This window comes from Suhomyces tanzawaensis (genome assembly GCF_001661415.1).
Source record: "Suhomyces tanzawaensis NRRL Y-17324 unplaced genomic scaffold CANTAscaffold_3, whole genome shotgun sequence".
NCBI lineage: Eukaryota > Fungi > Ascomycota > Pichiomycetes > Serinales > Debaryomycetaceae > Suhomyces > Suhomyces tanzawaensis.
The window spans coordinates 1,791,947-1,808,563 of NW_017963638.1; the positions used below are offsets into that span (position 1 = coordinate 1,791,947).

The 16,617-nt window shown below is 41.3% G+C and overlaps 8 protein-coding genes and 2 non-coding genes across 10 annotated transcripts; 6 read left to right on the forward strand and 4 right to left on the reverse strand.

The window, feature by feature from the left end:
* Positions 1-26: 26 nt before the first annotated feature.
* Positions 27-242, reverse strand: CANTADRAFT_50476 (TFIIH complex subunit; the record flags this gene model as incomplete). The annotated part of the gene is made up of 1 exon (XM_020209828.1): positions 27-242. The coding sequence occupies one exon, from the start codon at positions 240-242 to the stop codon at positions 27-29; it is 216 nt and encodes a 71-aa protein (XP_020065538.1).
* Positions 243-546: 304 nt separating this feature from the next.
* Positions 547-3,378, forward strand: VPS41 (Vps41p; the record flags this gene model as incomplete). Its single annotated transcript, XM_020210809.1, has 1 exon — positions 547-3,378. One exon carries the CDS (start codon positions 547-549, stop codon positions 3,376-3,378), a length of 2,832 nt encoding a protein of 943 aa, XP_020065539.1.
* An 840-nt stretch (positions 3,379-4,218) lies between these two features.
* On the forward strand, positions 4,219-4,300 carry CANTADRAFT_t103. The gene has a single exon. It is a non-coding gene; the product is annotated as a tRNA-Leu (tRNA).
* A 1,181-nt stretch (positions 4,301-5,481) lies between these two features.
* Positions 5,482-7,391, forward strand: CANTADRAFT_25992 (cytochrome P450). The gene has a single exon (XM_020207613.1). The coding sequence runs from the start codon at positions 5,769-5,771 to the stop codon at positions 7,326-7,328; it is 1,560 nt and encodes a 519-aa protein (XP_020065540.1). The 5' UTR covers positions 5,482-5,768; the 3' UTR covers positions 7,329-7,391.
* A 684-nt stretch (positions 7,392-8,075) lies between these two features.
* CANTADRAFT_t104 lies at positions 8,076-8,157 on the forward strand. The gene has a single exon. It is a non-coding gene; the product is annotated as a tRNA-Leu (tRNA).
* Positions 8,158-9,060: 903 nt separating this feature from the next.
* CANTADRAFT_89967 (uncharacterized protein) lies at positions 9,061-9,381 on the reverse strand (the record flags this gene model as incomplete). Its single annotated transcript, XM_020211635.1, has 1 exon — positions 9,061-9,381. One exon carries the CDS (start codon positions 9,379-9,381, stop codon positions 9,061-9,063), a length of 321 nt encoding a protein of 106 aa, XP_020065541.1.
* A 119-nt stretch (positions 9,382-9,500) lies between these two features.
* CANTADRAFT_6054 (cytochrome P450) lies at positions 9,501-11,735 on the forward strand (the record flags this gene model as incomplete). Its single annotated transcript, XM_020210811.1, has 2 exons — positions 9,501-11,003; positions 11,703-11,735. 2 exons carry the CDS (start codon positions 9,501-9,503, stop codon positions 11,733-11,735), a joined length of 1,536 nt encoding a protein of 511 aa, XP_020065542.1.
* A 221-nt stretch (positions 11,736-11,956) lies between these two features.
* On the reverse strand, positions 11,957-12,670 carry CANTADRAFT_48898 (uncharacterized protein; the record flags this gene model as incomplete). The annotated part of the gene is made up of 1 exon (XM_020209642.1): positions 11,957-12,670. The coding sequence occupies one exon, from the start codon at positions 12,668-12,670 to the stop codon at positions 11,957-11,959; it is 714 nt and encodes a 237-aa protein (XP_020065543.1).
* Positions 12,671-12,936: 266 nt separating this feature from the next.
* On the forward strand, positions 12,937-13,539 carry PET100 (Pet100p; the record flags this gene model as incomplete). The annotated part of the gene is made up of 2 exons (XM_020210814.1): positions 12,937-13,002; positions 13,297-13,539. 2 exons carry the CDS (start codon positions 12,937-12,939, stop codon positions 13,537-13,539), a joined length of 309 nt encoding a protein of 102 aa, XP_020065544.1.
* Positions 13,540-14,343: 804 nt separating this feature from the next.
* PDC2 (Pdc2p) lies at positions 14,344-16,011 on the reverse strand (the record flags this gene model as incomplete). Its single annotated transcript, XM_020208922.1, has 1 exon — positions 14,344-16,011. A coding segment is annotated over one exon (1,668 nt), but the record flags the coding sequence as incomplete, so codon positions are not given.
* Positions 16,012-16,617: the final 606 nt, after the last annotated feature.

Below are 16,617 nucleotides of genomic sequence, written 5' to 3' on the forward strand. Positions count from 1 at the left end.
GTGATATAACTTGGACATAATGGCAATCAGGTGGCATCTTCTTCGAACGGGTTGTAGATGTTCTTCGACAATAGTTTGTTCAACTCATTCTTAACATTCTTGACTTGGTCTTGCTTAATAAGCAAATGAGTATCGTCCAACTCTTCTAAGACAATCCCCGGGGTCTTTGAATCGATCTGAAGGATAAGTGCACGGATAGAAGGATCACACTGAACAAGCACCCCTTTGGCAGCAGTCAACATTCTGATACTGTTCGACTAAAACAGCTCCATATTAAGCCTCAAAATCATGTGTGTTATATGCAGTCCGGTGCTGATTATTAGAATATAATCCCAACCAACCTTTCGGAGCCTCATGAGACTAAATCATTTCGCAAGTAGTTAAAGACACAGATATATATACTGTATAAAGAAAAATCTGGGAATCTTTCACAGCACAGCACGAGGTTTCGAAGTCCAGTAAGTTTACATTTAGTCACGTGAATAGTCACGTGAATTCCGTACTCATATAGGTCACAATGTTTCCTATCTAGAAGTTCACACCAAGATGGCCGTCAATGGGGTGAAATCGGACATAGACTCCGATACCACCCACATAGATCATACAGATGCAATTGACAAAGTGAATCAATTACCCAGTACTAGCAACGATACCACCTTAGAGACAAGCAACGATTCAGATACTGGAGACGAGGACGAGGAAGATGATGAGGAAGACGACGATGAAGACGACGAACCACCGAAATTGAAGTATACCCGGATCACTAAGCTCCCTCCACAGTTCTTTACCAAGGATCCAGTTTCAGCAAGTACCTTCCATGAGTCCTACTTCATATTTGCTACACACTCCGGAACGATACACATAACCACGCCCACATTTGAGCGGGTCAGAACCTTCAAGGCCCATAGGGCCCTGGTCCTTTCGGTCTACTGTGACGGAACTTATTTTGCAACCGGCTCAATGGATGGAACGGTAGTCATAGGTTCAATCAAAGGTGAACAGGATATCACCGCATACGATTTCCACAGACCCATCCATGCAGTTGTACTAGATAGAAGCTACGCAAAGACGGGGGGTTTTGTCACTGGAGGAATGAGTGGTAAGGTCACTTACTCCAGCAAGTCTGGATGGCTTGGAAAAAGACATGATGTTGTTCTAGATGAGGGAAACGGCCCTATTGTTTCCATTGAATTGATAGATGACTTGCTTTTTTGGATGAATGACCGGGGAATTACGATATGTCAATTAAGTACAAGGAAAATAATCAAGCAAATCGATAAGCCAGAAGACTCACCTCGCTCAGACCTATATTGGCCAAGAGTGAACTATCCCGAGACAAACAGGATATTAATAGCCTGGGGAAACTACATCTGGTCATTGAAGGTTAGCATATCCAAAGGACTGCGTGTGGATGATGGAGAAAAGGCATTTTCTTTGCTTCCATCGAGTGCAACCGTTTCTTTCAGAGGTAGTAGCATTTATGCTCAGGAAACTAAACTGGTAGAAGTCGAGCATATTTATAAGGTGGACAGCTTGATAAGTGGAATTGCTAGTTTCAAAGATGATTTATGGTTGGTGCTTACTTACGAACCACCTACATTTGAGGAAAGCAAGGAAGATGATAGAAGAGGAAAGAGAGTATACAATAACCCTGAGATCAAGATCATTAACTCAACGAACGGAGAAGTGGAATTTGAAGAGGAATTAGGGTTGCGTGATGTACAAGGTTTAGGGCTCAATGACTACACACTAGGTACTTCGCATATTGCTGGAATGATCCCTTCCTATTTTATAATAAGTGCCAAAGATGGTGTTATTGTCCAGGAGTTCCAATTAAGTGACAGGTTGAAGTGGTATTTGGAGCACGAAAAATACTATGATGCCTGGAGTATCAGTATGCACTTGACAACTAGAATCAAAAGATTGGGCTTTGGAGTACAACATTTGGATGGGTTGGTGAAAGAAAATGAATGGAATGAAGCTGCTACTTTCCTAGCTCAGTTATTACAATTAACTGATAAAGACTTGGCCCCCGATGGCGATACTAAGAGTACCCTTAAATCTCAAAGGTCCGTTATTTCGTCGAGTGAGGAATTAGAAACCTATGTGAGGGAAGTGGTAAAGCAATGGGAAACATGGGGCGAAATATTTGTAAAGAGTGGTCATATTTCTGAGTTCACGGATATTATTCCTAAACTGGCTAGATTGGGAATACTGAAACAAATTTATAACCGTATTTTGGAATATTGGATAGCTGAACCGGAAAAGTTCATTGAAGTGATAGGAAATTGGGATTCAGATGTGTATGACTCCAAAAAAGTTCAATCCATAATAGAATTAAAACTCGAAGAAGAAGAATACGAGAACTTAAGAAGATGCTTGGCTCAGCTATACGTTACATTCGGTGAGCCCAAAAAAGCTGTTAAACATTTGATGAAGTTGAAAGATTACGATTTGGTTCAATTTTTATCTGATAATCATATTCTCGTTGATTATAAATCTGATTTACCAAAAATGATCAAAATGAGGTTTTCCGATAATGAGTTGGAAACGCTTCCCATGGAAAAGCTTGAAGAAAGAATTGGAGATATAGTAGATGTTTTGGTTAAGCATCAGTTCGAAATACCTCCAAAAGAAATTATTAGCTTGTTTGGAGGAGCTACTTGTCTTGGATTTATAAACTACTTCTACATTGAGAGGCTAGATGACCCAAGTATAGAAAGTGATGAAACAATCAGGCTATACAGTCATTACAACAGGAGTAAACTCATCAAATATCTTACGAGGAATGAAGGTATCTATGATATAGACAAGGCTATTGCAATTTGTGCTGAGAACGATTTTATCGAAGAGTTAGTGTTTCTATTAGGAAAAATAGGAGAGAGCCAGCGTGCTTTGGAACTAATTATTGATCGCATGGATGATGCAGAGATGGCCATTCGTTTCGCAAAAAGTAAGGATGATGCAGAATTATGGAACGTCTTGATTGACTATTCGATGAAAAAACCTAACTTTGTCAGAGCATTGATCGAACATAGTGATGAGCAATCGAATCAATATTATGATCCTGTCCAAATATTGCAGAAGATGGACCCAAGCATAAAAGTTGCTGGGTTGAGTGAGTCAATTATCAAGTTTACACATAACAATGACCTCAATCTTTTGATCAATCAGGGAATGTTGAGAATAGTCTACAAACAAGCACAAGAAGTTAGTGAAAGATACAGACTCGAAATTTTGAGAGGTTTAGAAATTCCCGAATCAAAAAGGAAAACCTATCTGACTCTTTTGATCTCCAAAGATGTAAAAGAAGTTGCTGGAGGAAAAATTTACACCAATCTAGCGGATAAGATCAATTTAATCAAAGAATATTCTTAGACTCAGAATTCGCCCTGGTGGTGATTGTTTGGTTGAGAGTAAAAAGCGATCCATTGTTCCGTCCTTACAAATATAGTAAGATTGGTACATATAGGTAAATCCAGATCAAGTAAGTTTAATAGCATTGGATTACAAAAGCAATTTCATCCTTAAGATTTTAAACATTTTAAAATACAAACCAACTTTATTGTAGGTTCTTTTGTTGTGCGTATTTCATCTTAACAACCAATTTCATTTTTGCGTGCAAAGAAATTCAGGTTTCCACATATAGAACACCATTCTCACTCTGGATTCAATATAAATATTTGCTTCCACAACTCTACCTAATGATAATTAGTAATAATAGTTTAATGATTCTCAATTGCATAATTCGAGTGGTCCTGATTCATCGAAAGCTAGGTAAGAGAAATACACGTACTTGGATTTGTTTCTATAGAACCAGCGTTGTGCTGTGGCGCATGTAACAAAGGTGTTTCACTGCCATCATATCCGGTAGTGTAGGGGAACAGCTCGTGGGATATGTCAATTTGTTAATGAAGTGCTGGTTCTGCGATCCGTGATTGCATAGCTGTATGCCATCGAAAGCCCCTGCATCAGATGTCTTTATTAATGTTGGAATAGATTGGTGATTGCTTTCCACGGATTAGTAAATAATAAATGAGAGGGAATAATTGGCTTTAGAATCTAGGTCAGCAATCACTACTATAAAACCCATACATCTAAGAGTGAATAAAAACCTAACTAGTTCAAAGGAAAACCTATTACTTTTGAGAATGATCACGTGATGAAAACCTCGCACAATGGTTCTTATTTATCCCAGGCGAAAAATAAATATAAAATGGCTCTTTGGCCGAGCGGTTAAGGCGGTAGACTCAAGTTCTACTATCGTAAAGATGCACGCGTTCGAATCGCGTAGGAGTCATTATTTTTTGCAATTTAACGAGAAGACATTATGAGAAACAGGTACTAGGAATAGGACAACGATTATTTGACTTTCAATACAAAGTTGGAAAACAATATTTTCAATGGTGAAATTATAATAGCAGAATCACAGACAGAAAGCAATAACAATTATTTGCTACATCAGGTCTAAGGAAGATTAAGTTGTGCTGTATCATACTCTTGTGATAAACTCCGTTTCTTGTTTGGTTTGAGGGAATTCGATGGTGTAATAGGTTAAATATGAAGGGGGTAAGACAATGGAAGACCTTGCTCGTAATACCTAGTCACCTAGTCATGGCCTTTGGTAAATGTCATCAATAAAGAATATTGAAGGGTAGCTAAAAAGTTTCCATCGTAGGGTCAGTTTCCATCTAGGACCATTTAGTTTAAACAAACTAGGATGTATTTCATCTGGTAACGCTCATGATGTTTAATTATAATGAACTTGAGAGTCCTGTCATAAGTTAGTATCGACTCTGAAAGTGTTTAATAAATTGAGCAGTTATTATAAGTAATCACACTGTCGTCGTTGGTTAATTAATTTTCCAATAAGCCAGTCTAAGTGAGGTTCTAATTTTGAGGATAAAATGGACAGCATTGAATAGTGTAACTCGATTAATTAATCAATTTGGAATCTTTTGGCTTATAGGTAGTTAGGCGAGTCCGATTATAAGGTCAGTTGTAAGGTCCAACCATAAGAACATTCCGAAATATCGTAAAAGCGAAAGCATTTACGTCGATGCGGAATAGCATCATCTGTAGCAATAGTCTAGACTCATGAGTTGACACTCATCTCAGAATAATCTTTGCCTTTGCTATTAGTTATACAAACATTTTCTCTCTCAGCATAACTATCAGGTAGCATTACTTTGAAACACTATGTTCTATAAACATCCATACCTCGTTTTGCAAATGGAGGGAAAATCTCTCGCTATTCGGAAAATCTGATCGCAAAGTTGCAACAACTTCCAGAATCCAGATTTGCATCCATAGAATGCTTACCCAACGAAATATTTAAGCCATGTGAAAAAACTACTCCTGTCTGAATCTCCTACTTGTTTTTTATGCATGACAGTATATGCGCGCATAACCATTCGCACTATTTGTGGGGTTCTCAATCTGAATTAGGGCATTCTTATGCAAAGTCTAACTGGCATTAGGATATTGAGGAGATCAGCACGTTTCCGCTTCCCAATCAGACCTAGATACGGACTTCATGTGAATTACTTGCTTGCAGAGTAAGGTGGTGAGTATGTTCGTCTTCCTTGCATGTGACGCATAAGAGGGGAAATAGATCACTAGTACTTACGCGGCATTAATGGACAATAGGAAGGATAATCAACACCCACCAACCCACATTCTGGTTTCACATGCTGTAGAACAATTAGATTATATATGAAGTCGGCGCATTTGCAACCCAACTCCGAGCTTTAGACATAATAATTAGCATGTTCGAACAAATCACAGGTTGGCAAATCGCTGTCGTTGGGGCAGTAATATTTTATTTCGGAGCTATCTTTGCGAGAGAGCAAGCCTTCAAGAGGAAATATGGTTGTAAATCACCCAAGGTCGCACCAGGTAGTAGTCCTTGGGATGGTTCCATCAGATTACTTTTAAGACTTTTGAGGATGAAAAAGGAGGGTACTATGATGGATTATATTTGTGACTTTTTTCTTACAGACCTTGGAGGCAGATCTATGTATATCAGGTTGGCAGGAAAAAAGATTATATGTACCACCGAACCCGAGAATGTCAAAGCTATTTTGGCAACTCAATTCAACGATTTTGCTCTTGGTAACAGACATGAACATTTCAAGCCATTGCTTGGAAATGGTATTTTCACCTTAGATGATGAAGGGTGGAAGCATTCAAGAGCTATGTTAAGACCACAATTCTCCAGGGAACAGGTCGCTCACGTTCAAGCATTAGAGCCACATTTACAAGTTTTGGCTGAAATTATTAGACGTTCAAAAGGAAAGACTATTGACATACAAGAATTGTTCTTCGAACTTACCGTCGATACCGCTAGTGAGTTTCTTTTCGGGGAATCTGTGGACTCATTGAAAGATAGGCTTGCCGAAATGAAAGGAGTACCTCGCACCACTTCTTCTATTGATGGTAAGGCTGATTTTGCGGAAGCCTTCAATACTGCTCAGGGTTACCTTGCAACTAGATCATTCAGTCAATCATTTTACCTATTTGTTACAAATAGAGAATTTAGACAATCTTGTTCTAAAGTTCACAGATTCGCAAAGCATTATGTTGATAAAGCCTTACAGCTATCTCCTCAACAGCTAGACGAAGTCTCAAAGAGTGGTTATGTTTTCTTGTACGAATTGGTCAAGCAAACTAGAAATCCAACTGTACTTCAAGACCAATTACTTAACATTCTTGTTGCTGGTAGAGATACCACTGCGGGGTTGTTGTCTTTTGTCTTTTACGAATTAGCTCGAAATCCAGAAGTTTTTGAGAAATTGAAGCAAGAAGTCTATTCCACATTTGGAGAAGGGGATGACGCAAATATTGATGGAATTACCTTTGAGTCGCTTAAAAAATGTGAATATCTCAAGCAAGTCATTAATGAGTGTTTGAGATTGTATCCATCAGTTCCAAATAATTTCAGAGTTGCCACAAAAGATACTACATTGCCACTCGGTGGGGGTGAGGATGAGAAGTCTCCTATCTTTATTTCTAAAGGACAAACAGTTGCTTATTCGATCTTTACCACCCACAGGTTGGAAGAATACTATGGTAAGGATGCAAGAGAGTTTAGACCTGAAAGATGGACCGAGCTCAAGAAACTAGGCTGGGCCTATGTTCCTTTCAACGGTGGTCCAAGAATCTGTTTGGGTCAGCAATTCGCGTTGACTGAAGCTTCTTATATAACAGTCAGACTCTTGCAAATGTTCCCCAACTTGATTTCAAAGGATACTGGATCATATCCACCTAAGAAGAATGTGCATCTCACTATGAGCCTCTTTGATGGTACTCAAGTTGAGATGTATTGACCTCAATAACCCACACCAATGATCATTATGAACAGTTTATGCCAAAATATACAAAACTCAAACCTAAATTGGTCGCAATCGTAGATATCATGGTATTTTTACTTAAGAATATTTAATTGAGCCTGAAGACTGTAGTACAATGGTCTGGCGCTGTAGTAATGGCCAATGTGGTTTGCTGGTTAAAGTATGGTATTGCATACTCCGACTTATTATTTTCGCAAATTCTTAAAATCTTGTCTAATTTATTGTAAATTCCAAAAATTCCAAAATAACCGTCAGTCTTTTTTTTTGCTAGAAAGTACTTATAAACTACTGACTATAAACTTATTCAATGGAAAACACACCATTATGGTCAAACTGTTACAAAAATGAGAGTAAATGAAATTGCTTTTGGTGTTTTTAGCAAATTTGGTGCGCGATACACGACACTAATAATAGAGCAGATCATGTTAGATGACATTTTATACTAAGGGCTGTGGTTGGACAAGAAGAAAGAGGATTAGTTGGTGGTTGGAACATTTCAAGCACGCAGCTGAAAATTTTCAATTGTGTCAAGTATGGATGTCAAGTGGTTGACTTTTCTTTTCTTTTTTTTTGGCTTTTTTCGTTTTAGGCAACTATTTTCTTACAAATATGATAATATGAATCAATTTTAAAGAAGATACTTCACCAATGATTAGAAAACCGGAAATTGAATTGAAATATAGAAAACTAGTTACTACAACCTCATGCATTGAACATAAATAGGGCTCTTTGGCCGAGCGGTTAAGGCGGTAGACTCAAGTTCTACTATCGTAAAGATGCACGCGTTCGAATCGCGTAGGAGTCACTATTTTTTGACAATTCGAAAGTTCAAAGACTAATTTGAAAGTTGTGGCTTTCCATTCAGCTAGTGCCATAAGCATATTTTTTTGATGGTTCAGTTTACAGAAGTATGCAATTAATTGAGAGCCGTGAACCACTTTCAAGCTAATGCCGCAGGAATATTTTCTTGATTAACGCACGGGAATGACTAGGGGGCCCAATTCTTGCGATTGGCAGGTAACGGAAGTGCCGGCTACATTTTAACAGTGCCGTGGGCATATTTCAGGAATCCAGAGGAGTAACTATGGTGCCTATCTTGAGCTTTCAGCAACGAAATTAGCCTATTTTTAGTTAGTAAAGCGAGTTTTGGTATTTTTTTTTCAGTTTATTGTTTTGCTGCGTTTGACCTACCTGGATCACAAGCAGATATGGCAGAATCCCAACATTGGTATCCATGGAAGCTCGCTTGCACTTGGCCTGCCTGGCTCATTCTGATCCCTTGCCTTTTGCAACCATTTGCAAGCAAGTGCACATGAAAATGTCCACATTGTGTTGGTTCCAGTGACATGTGAATTAGCCATGCTGATCAGTTATGAGCACAGACAAGAATTCTTTAGCGACAATAAACTAACTGTGCTAATTTACCTAGACGTTGTTGGGCGGATATCTAGTATTTCCGTGTCCATTTTGCGAGCCCGATTAGAACCAACCCGAAGCGGGCAGTGCCCACCCGTCGCGGGAAGGACGTCATTGAGAACGGCTGTCACTTTGGCAGCAGCAGCGTTTGAAATCAACTCTAGATCATGTTCTCCCAGGGCGTAAATGCACAGATCAGGCACCACCGGAGGATACCCTGGACGTTCGATATTTGGGTGGTCAATCTTGGTGCTCCGAAGAAGCCCCACTGCATCGCACTGCGCATTAGGTTCTATTGTCTGGCAATTGCATGTGAAAGCGAAGTGGCCACCGCAGAGGCCAGAAAGCAAGCAAGACAGCGCAAAATGACAGCAGAACAACGAGTAAGTGATACCACTGACCGTGTGCTTTCCATCTGAGCCCTCTGGTGGTTCGCTGGCAGTTTAGAAGGCTCCAGTAGCCTTTCACACCCAATGGTGGTTAGGGTCCTTGAAGCATGCACAGGCGGCATCGCGCAGCGACAAGCTACCGCTCTCAGTGCATTTTCGGAGTCGAAAGTGGGATTTTCCGCGTCACCAGCATTGGCGGCGAAAGGTGGAGAAACCACCTTCATTCTGTTGGGGCGTTACGTAAGTCGCATCTAATCACTTTTCAGTGGCCATTCACATGCTCCCCGCAGTTGCCCATATATGGCTGCACGATTGCAACCCTTTTCCATGTCCACCAACTACCATGACTGACTCAGTGATACAGGAACATCTCACCAAGTGGTACTCTATCGTGATAGGCGCTTTGCTCGTCTACAGCCTTGTGACCTTCGCCAGAAAGAGCCTCTTCAACAGAAGACATGGGTGTAAAGAACCTCCCAAGATGGAAGGTGGGATTGGGTCCATTCCGTTGCTTCTCTCGCTTCTCAAGAACAAGAGCGAGGGCCTCATGATGGACATGAACCACAAGATGCTCAACTCCGCAGGCAATGTCAGAAACTTCTACATGAGAGTGGTTGGTGTCAGGGTCATCTTGACCAAGGAGCCAGAAAACATCAAGGCTGTCTTGGCCACTCAGTTCACGGACTTTGCCCTTGGCACCAGACACGCGCACTTCAAGCCATTGCTCGGGGACGGAATCTTCACTTTGGACGGTGAGGGCTGGAAGCACTCCAGAGCCATGTTGAGACCCCAGTTTGCTAGAGAACAGGTGGCCCACGTCAAGGCATTGGAGCCCCACTTGCAGATTCTTGCCAAGCACATCCGCAATGGCAGGGGAAAGACCATTGAGCTTCAGGAATTGTTCTTCAAGCTCACCGTCGATACTGCCAGCGAGTTCTTGTTTGGACAGTCGGTTGGGTCCCTCCACGACTCATCCGTCTCTGACCAAGCGGCCCTCGACTTCGGAACCAGCAGCTCTTTTGCTGAGTCCTTCAATGTTGCCCAAACCTACCTTGCCTCCAGATCTTACAGTCAAATGTTCTACTGGATGGTCAACAACAAAGAATTCAAGGACTCGTGCAACAATGTTCACGCTTTCGCCAAATACTACGTCAACAGAGCGTTGAATTTTACCCCTCAAGAGTTGGAAGAAAAGTCTAAGGAAGGCTACGTCTTCTTGTACGAATTGGTCAAGCAAACCAGAGACGCCACCGTGCTTCAGGACCAATTACTCAACATTCTTGTTGCTGGTAGAGACACCACTGCTGGCTTATTATCTTTCATCTTTTATGAATTAGCCAGAAACCCTGAAATTTTCGAGAAGTTGAAGAAAGAAGTGTACAGTGCCTTTGGATCAGGCGAAAATTCTGACATTGAAAGTATCACCTTTGAGTCTCTCAAGAAGTGTGAATACCTTAAATTTGTCATCAACGAAGCATTGAGATTATATCCATCTGTTCCAGTCAACTTCAGAGTGGCCACCAAGGATACCACCTTGCCAACTGGAGGTGGTCCAGATGGAAAATCCCCAATCTATGTTGGTAAGGGTCAAACCGTTGCTTATCAAGTTTACTCTACTCATAGATTGGAAGAGTATTATGGTAAGGACTCTGAAGAGTTCAGACCTGAAAGATGGGCCGATCTTAAGAAACTAGGCTGGGCCTATGTTCCTTTCAACGGTGGTCCAAGAATCTGTTTGGGACAACAATTTGCCTTAACTGAAGCTTCTTACATCACAGTCAGACTTTTGCAAATGTTCCCTAACTTGGTTTCAAAGGATACTGGATCATATCCACCAAGGAAGAGTGTTCATTTGACCATGTGTCTTCACGATGGACTCTTTGTCCAAATGGACTAAGTACAAAATGATATGACGTTTACATCTGTAAATTACTTTCTTGTAAGTTGCATTTTCCATTTGTGATCATTGCGAATTAAATATGATAGAACAAACTCGTATCACAACTACAGGCAACTCACCCGATATCATCTTGCATTCTAGAGAAGAATACATGTCGAGAATGCCTAGTACTGAATTTCAAGGAAATAAAAGGCTCAAAAAATCACGAAGAGTAATCAACTGGTTCAAAAGACTCAAAAAATCAAAGGTAGGAATGATACAGCCGCCTAGACCTTCATACACAGAATTGAATCATCTGATGGCTAGCTTTCTTGAGGATTGTCTTGAGTTTAGCGTACCCAGTATTTATCCTCTTCAGAGTTGGGCGGGAGTGGAAAGCGCGCTTACAACTAACCAGCCTGGTACTTCTGCATGCCACAAGCAGGAAATAGATCCAACAACTCCATTGATGGCACGGTTTAATCCTTTCTCTCTGGGCAAAACCAATCATCTTGATTCATTTGGAAGGCTAGAAGCATGGGAGCAAAAAGGCCCAGATACTGTGATACGCCTGATAAGTCTTCATCCCAATAATAACTCTGAAAGCGCAGCTAAATGGAAGGTGAACTGGTTGGCACGGTACGACAATGCCCAAATTACCCACAGGACAAACTTCAAAGAAAATTAGTATTAAGATAAGCGTACTGATTTTATACTGTAGCGACCTACAATTGTATAAAGTATATCATAAATGCTTTGCAGTGTCATTCTTCCCCTCAATACTAGAAAATACATACGAATATATGATGTTGGCACTGATTCTGATTGTGTACACCAAAGTTTCCGAGTAAGTCCGCAGAATCTTTAGGATCTGGCATCATAATGAGGATCAGAAGTAGTTGATAATCCATCATACCTACCTACGCTGATGCAAACGGATTAAACCTGCTAAAAACCGTCGAGGTGGCACCAGACAACAATCCGGAAGCGATGTTGTTCGCTTTTCCAAACTTATCACACTTGGTGAAAGCCATAGCATTAGTCACAGACAAGGATACGGCCATAACCACTAACAACAAGTACAAGAACTCAAACTTGAGCACTGCCAAAAAACCCAACACTGCCCATGCAACTGGTTGAGCGTACAACAACGCCCAAAATACTTTAGAGTCTATAGGATTGACCACTCTGTCGGGACTCAAACTCTCGAAAACCCATACGTTTTCAAATTCACCGGCTCTTCCTTCAATGACATTGGTCTCGTTCCACCATCTCAAGCCTACTAAAAGTCTCCCTGCAACGTTCTTCAATGTCCAGAAATCTGCTGACACCAAAAGGATTAAGATGATAAAGTGGAGAACGAACTTGTTTTTGTGGACAACGAAGCCAAGGAAGAAGTTTCCGAAAATGTAGATGACAATTGGCGCTATCCTGAAGAACATATAGAATAGAAGCGCCACTGGGTGGGACGACTCCTTCAATCTCTCGGCCCATGTTTGAGCATTTGTGCTGGTATTGGGGTCTGAGGCTATGGTACCGGTTGGATGGCTTGTCTGGTCCCTGGAATGGGGCACATCAGGCTCAATGTGATTGACTGGCTCGGTATCAGGTTCGATCTGGGTGTAGCCGCTCATTGTCGTGGTTCTCGTGGTTCTACTTGGAGGTGTGAGTGCTTAAACGAGGCAAGTGGGATGGAAGAACTAGTTATCAGTTAGACACGGTGATACTGTTGAGAGGACCAGTGGGTGCGATCCGTATGGCTATGTTCTCTGCTTGGTTGGATTGGCCTTCAATGTAATGAAGGTTGTGGTAGTCAGCAAAGCCCGCATCACGATTGTAAATGTCTCCCATGCGAAAATGATTTTCTGAACTAGGCTACAGTGTTTTTTCATATCCAACAATGCAGCAAGGGTTTTATAGAAAATTCATTGGTGGAATCACCAGAACTCAGTTGGAGACCGGAAAGGTGAGTACAGGCGACTAGGACAAGAAGAGAGACGTGCAAACGGACCTCTGGTGGGGGAAAGAGACGCATGACTCGAGTGGTCTGAGATAGGAGAAGAAGAGAAGAACAAGAGAAGGCACCAGAAAACGAGATAACGTAACGGCCAGTGGTACTACATTCATGTCTGGTAGCATCATGATTAAAAAACGGGGGTGAATAGACGTACCTGGGCGTGATAGAGGGGTCCTACTAGTGGTGAAGTCAATAGTGGCCATATTCTTGTCCTAAAAAGCGTGGAATACATACTAACGACAGTTCGGTTTCTACCTTTTGACACCTATTTGTATCATGTACTACGTCGGTTTAGATACCGACAGAAAGTTCAACTTGCCTGGATTCTGGCCTGATCCAGCAACCTTGAATCAAATACCGAAGGAACCTCACGAAATCCAGGCGGAAATTGCCAGAATCAGGAGGGCCAGATTAGAGAAGAGAAAGAGGTTGGAAGAGAGAGCCAGAGAGTTGGGTATTGAAGAGGAGGAGGAAGTCACCCAATAGTGGGCCCACTGGTGGAGGAAATGTCGTGACTAGGAATGTCGCACACCCTACTTGTATATACTATCGTTTCAATCGTCAAATCGTTAATTGGCTGTTAATAAAAACTTCACAGAATAAGACTAGCTAGTAAGCCGGCACCCGTGGTTAAATGGACTCTTCCAAAGAGTCCAATTTATTTTGCATTCCGTAAAGGTTCTGCTTCAAATCATCAATCGTAGATGGAGAAAGCTTTAATAAATCTAGCTCTGCAACTTCGATCACCCTGGAAAGTGCATTTAGCACATCGTAATCAGTGATTTTGTCTTCGATCTCTTTGGAGATTGCACTGACCTCAGCAGACTTCTCTAATCCAGGAGACGGATCGACTGGGAGAACTTCTTTGGTGAACCCTGGTGAGATTGCACCACCAAAAGTTGCCGATTCCAGCATTGTCAGGTTAGGGCCGTTAGATTTTAGTATGGGGTACCTCAGCGAATTAGAGTATTGAACTTGATTCTTCTTGTCTGTAATCCATTCATTATCCCTCTCAAGGTTACGTTTGGATGGCACCAGCGAAATCTTTTGGCCAAAGTCCAACGTCGATTCTTTGGGTGGACCCTCAGTGGATTCGCCTGTTTGATTGTTCCGGATTTCGGAATAGGAGCTATTCGACAATAGTGCAGAGTATGTGGATTCCATCAATATATCGTTAGATTTTGATTGCGTACCCAAAGATATACCTTCGAACCACTTTCGTTGTTCAGGCTCTTCCCCTTCCTCTTCTATATGTACATGAGTTTTTGATTCAGTAGAAGAGCCAAAAGTATCCGATAAACAACTCCCAATGATCTCCTCTATAGAGGCATATATCAAGGTGATTTTAGCCCTTTCATTGACAAGTCCTAGTAAGTCTTCAATTTCCCAGGGAATAACCACATTTAGATGGGACATTATATTTGCCAACGTGTTGTATGACTTGTTTGTCTCGTACGTGGCACATCTGGAAGCGATCGGTGTCAAGGAAGGATGGAGATATGGCTGTGGCAATGTAAGAGCAAACTGCAGACCTGGTCTTGGGCCCAACTCTATCAAATTGGTTTTTCTCCAAGAAATAAAGATTTTCTCGGAAGATAAGCTATCCCAAGCTCTTTTGATCCACTCAATAACCTTGATCAATGGTATGGTGTAATCTGATTCAGATAAGACTTCCATGGCAGTCGAACTTGATTCATTCCTCAAGTATTCCAAATTGAAGTCTGCAGGATGATCATCGTTGGATAGCTCACATTCAAGCAATTCTTCTTTATCATTCAATCGCCGTGATTTTCTTCTTTGAAGGTTGATCATTTCCAAGTATTGTTGAATTCTATATAATATTTTGAACTCCTCCACTATTCCAAAGTTCATGGGCAAATAATCGAATTTGATCCCATTATAAGACGAATGGTATGGGTTTTTGTGGTTTGTATTGTTCTTCAAGAAGCATAGTCTGATATTGCTGAATTTAATGTTGATTGTCCGATGGGACGAAGAATCATCCAAAATGATAAGAATCTTTCTGTTTGGAGATACGTTGGTGAGCTTGTGCTCTAACGTTAACAAGTAGTTTTGAAACATGCTGGATGTGATCCACTTGTTGGTGTTCGATTTATAGGATAGGTGATATGTCTCTGTAATTTTGTTCATTAGAGTGTGTTGGCTGATGGTTTCCAATGAAATATTTTTGAGAGAGCTATTGGAACTTTTGGAAACTTCGAATTTGTCATAATTTCCAACTATAAGAGGAGTGAGTTTTTCGGATCCGTCAATATTGCATCCCAACATGATGGTTAAAGAACTCGCTGAAGTTGAGCTGTTCTGCTTTAAGCCCTTGTCTATCGAAGAGACATCAAAGATTTGATCCAATGGAAGAGAGTAGAAAAGTTGGAACTCATCAATCGTAAAAATATCCTGTGGAGAGTACCCCTCTGTGTGTATGAGCTGTTTGAGGTACGACTTTAACTCGACTTTATCTTCTAATTTCCACACCTTATTGAGAGGATATTTCCCCGGGTTTTGTGCGTGGTCATCAGGTGTTCCCGTCAAGTTTATGTTCAATCCTCGCAAGAAGTGATTGCACCATTTTTGGTTGAAAATACCATTACCATCTTTTTCCTTTGTGGGCAATCGTGTCCAGATGGCATTGGCAGTCAGTTGAATCACAGGAGTCGTGATAGGTATATTCTCCCATGTTGCTTGGGTAATCCACTCGGTCAATATTCGCCGTAGCAAAGGGTTGGACTGCTTGCGTCTTCGCACCAACTTGAACTCTGTCTCTTTTGATGCTAGAAGCTCGTTTTTGGAGCTCAAAATACGTGAGATTGTCGTTTGTGAGGGAGGCTTTTTCGATCCGTACTCTTTCAGGGCCCAGAGTGCCAAGTCGGCCTGGGTCATTTGGGGATTGGACTCTGCTTTCCAGCATATGTCGATCTTCTGCTTGATTGTGTAGCCCATGCTGGCTTGGAATTGAGCTGACTAGCGGAAAGTTACGGGGACGATTTTGGGAAAGTTTGAGCCTAGGAGCAGAAGTGTTGATGTATCGTTGTTTGTGTTTGCTAGCTGGAAGTGTTGGAACGGGAAGCACAGAGCAATGCTTAAGGAGTGTACACACAAATTGGACAAACTGGGCGGATTTCACCCAAAATATGCCTTCTATGGGACTGGCAGGGATCAATGGTTGAATGTGGGCCGGGAATGCTAGATAAGGGTAGGAGTGTAAACTTTGCACTCTTGTTTGTATAATGGGCAGTTCAACCAGTAGAATGGATTATTTCGTCCCTTTCTAGTTCTCTTCCGTAGAGATACCAGTGCCAGATCGGTTCACCACCTTCTTACTTTGGTATAAATTACGCCTGTTGGATCTAACGATGTGGACTGTATACTCACGTGACAGGTCGTAAGAAAGAACCCTCTAAGCGCATATGATTCCATGGGTGCAAATTGGCTGCGAGACTGCGAAAACGATAACATAGTGCCAGTTAGTAGCAGGACTGAAAGGAAGGTTTAAAGGGTCTGATACAATCAAGTGAACTCCATGGTTTGGCTTCTTTGGAATTCTGT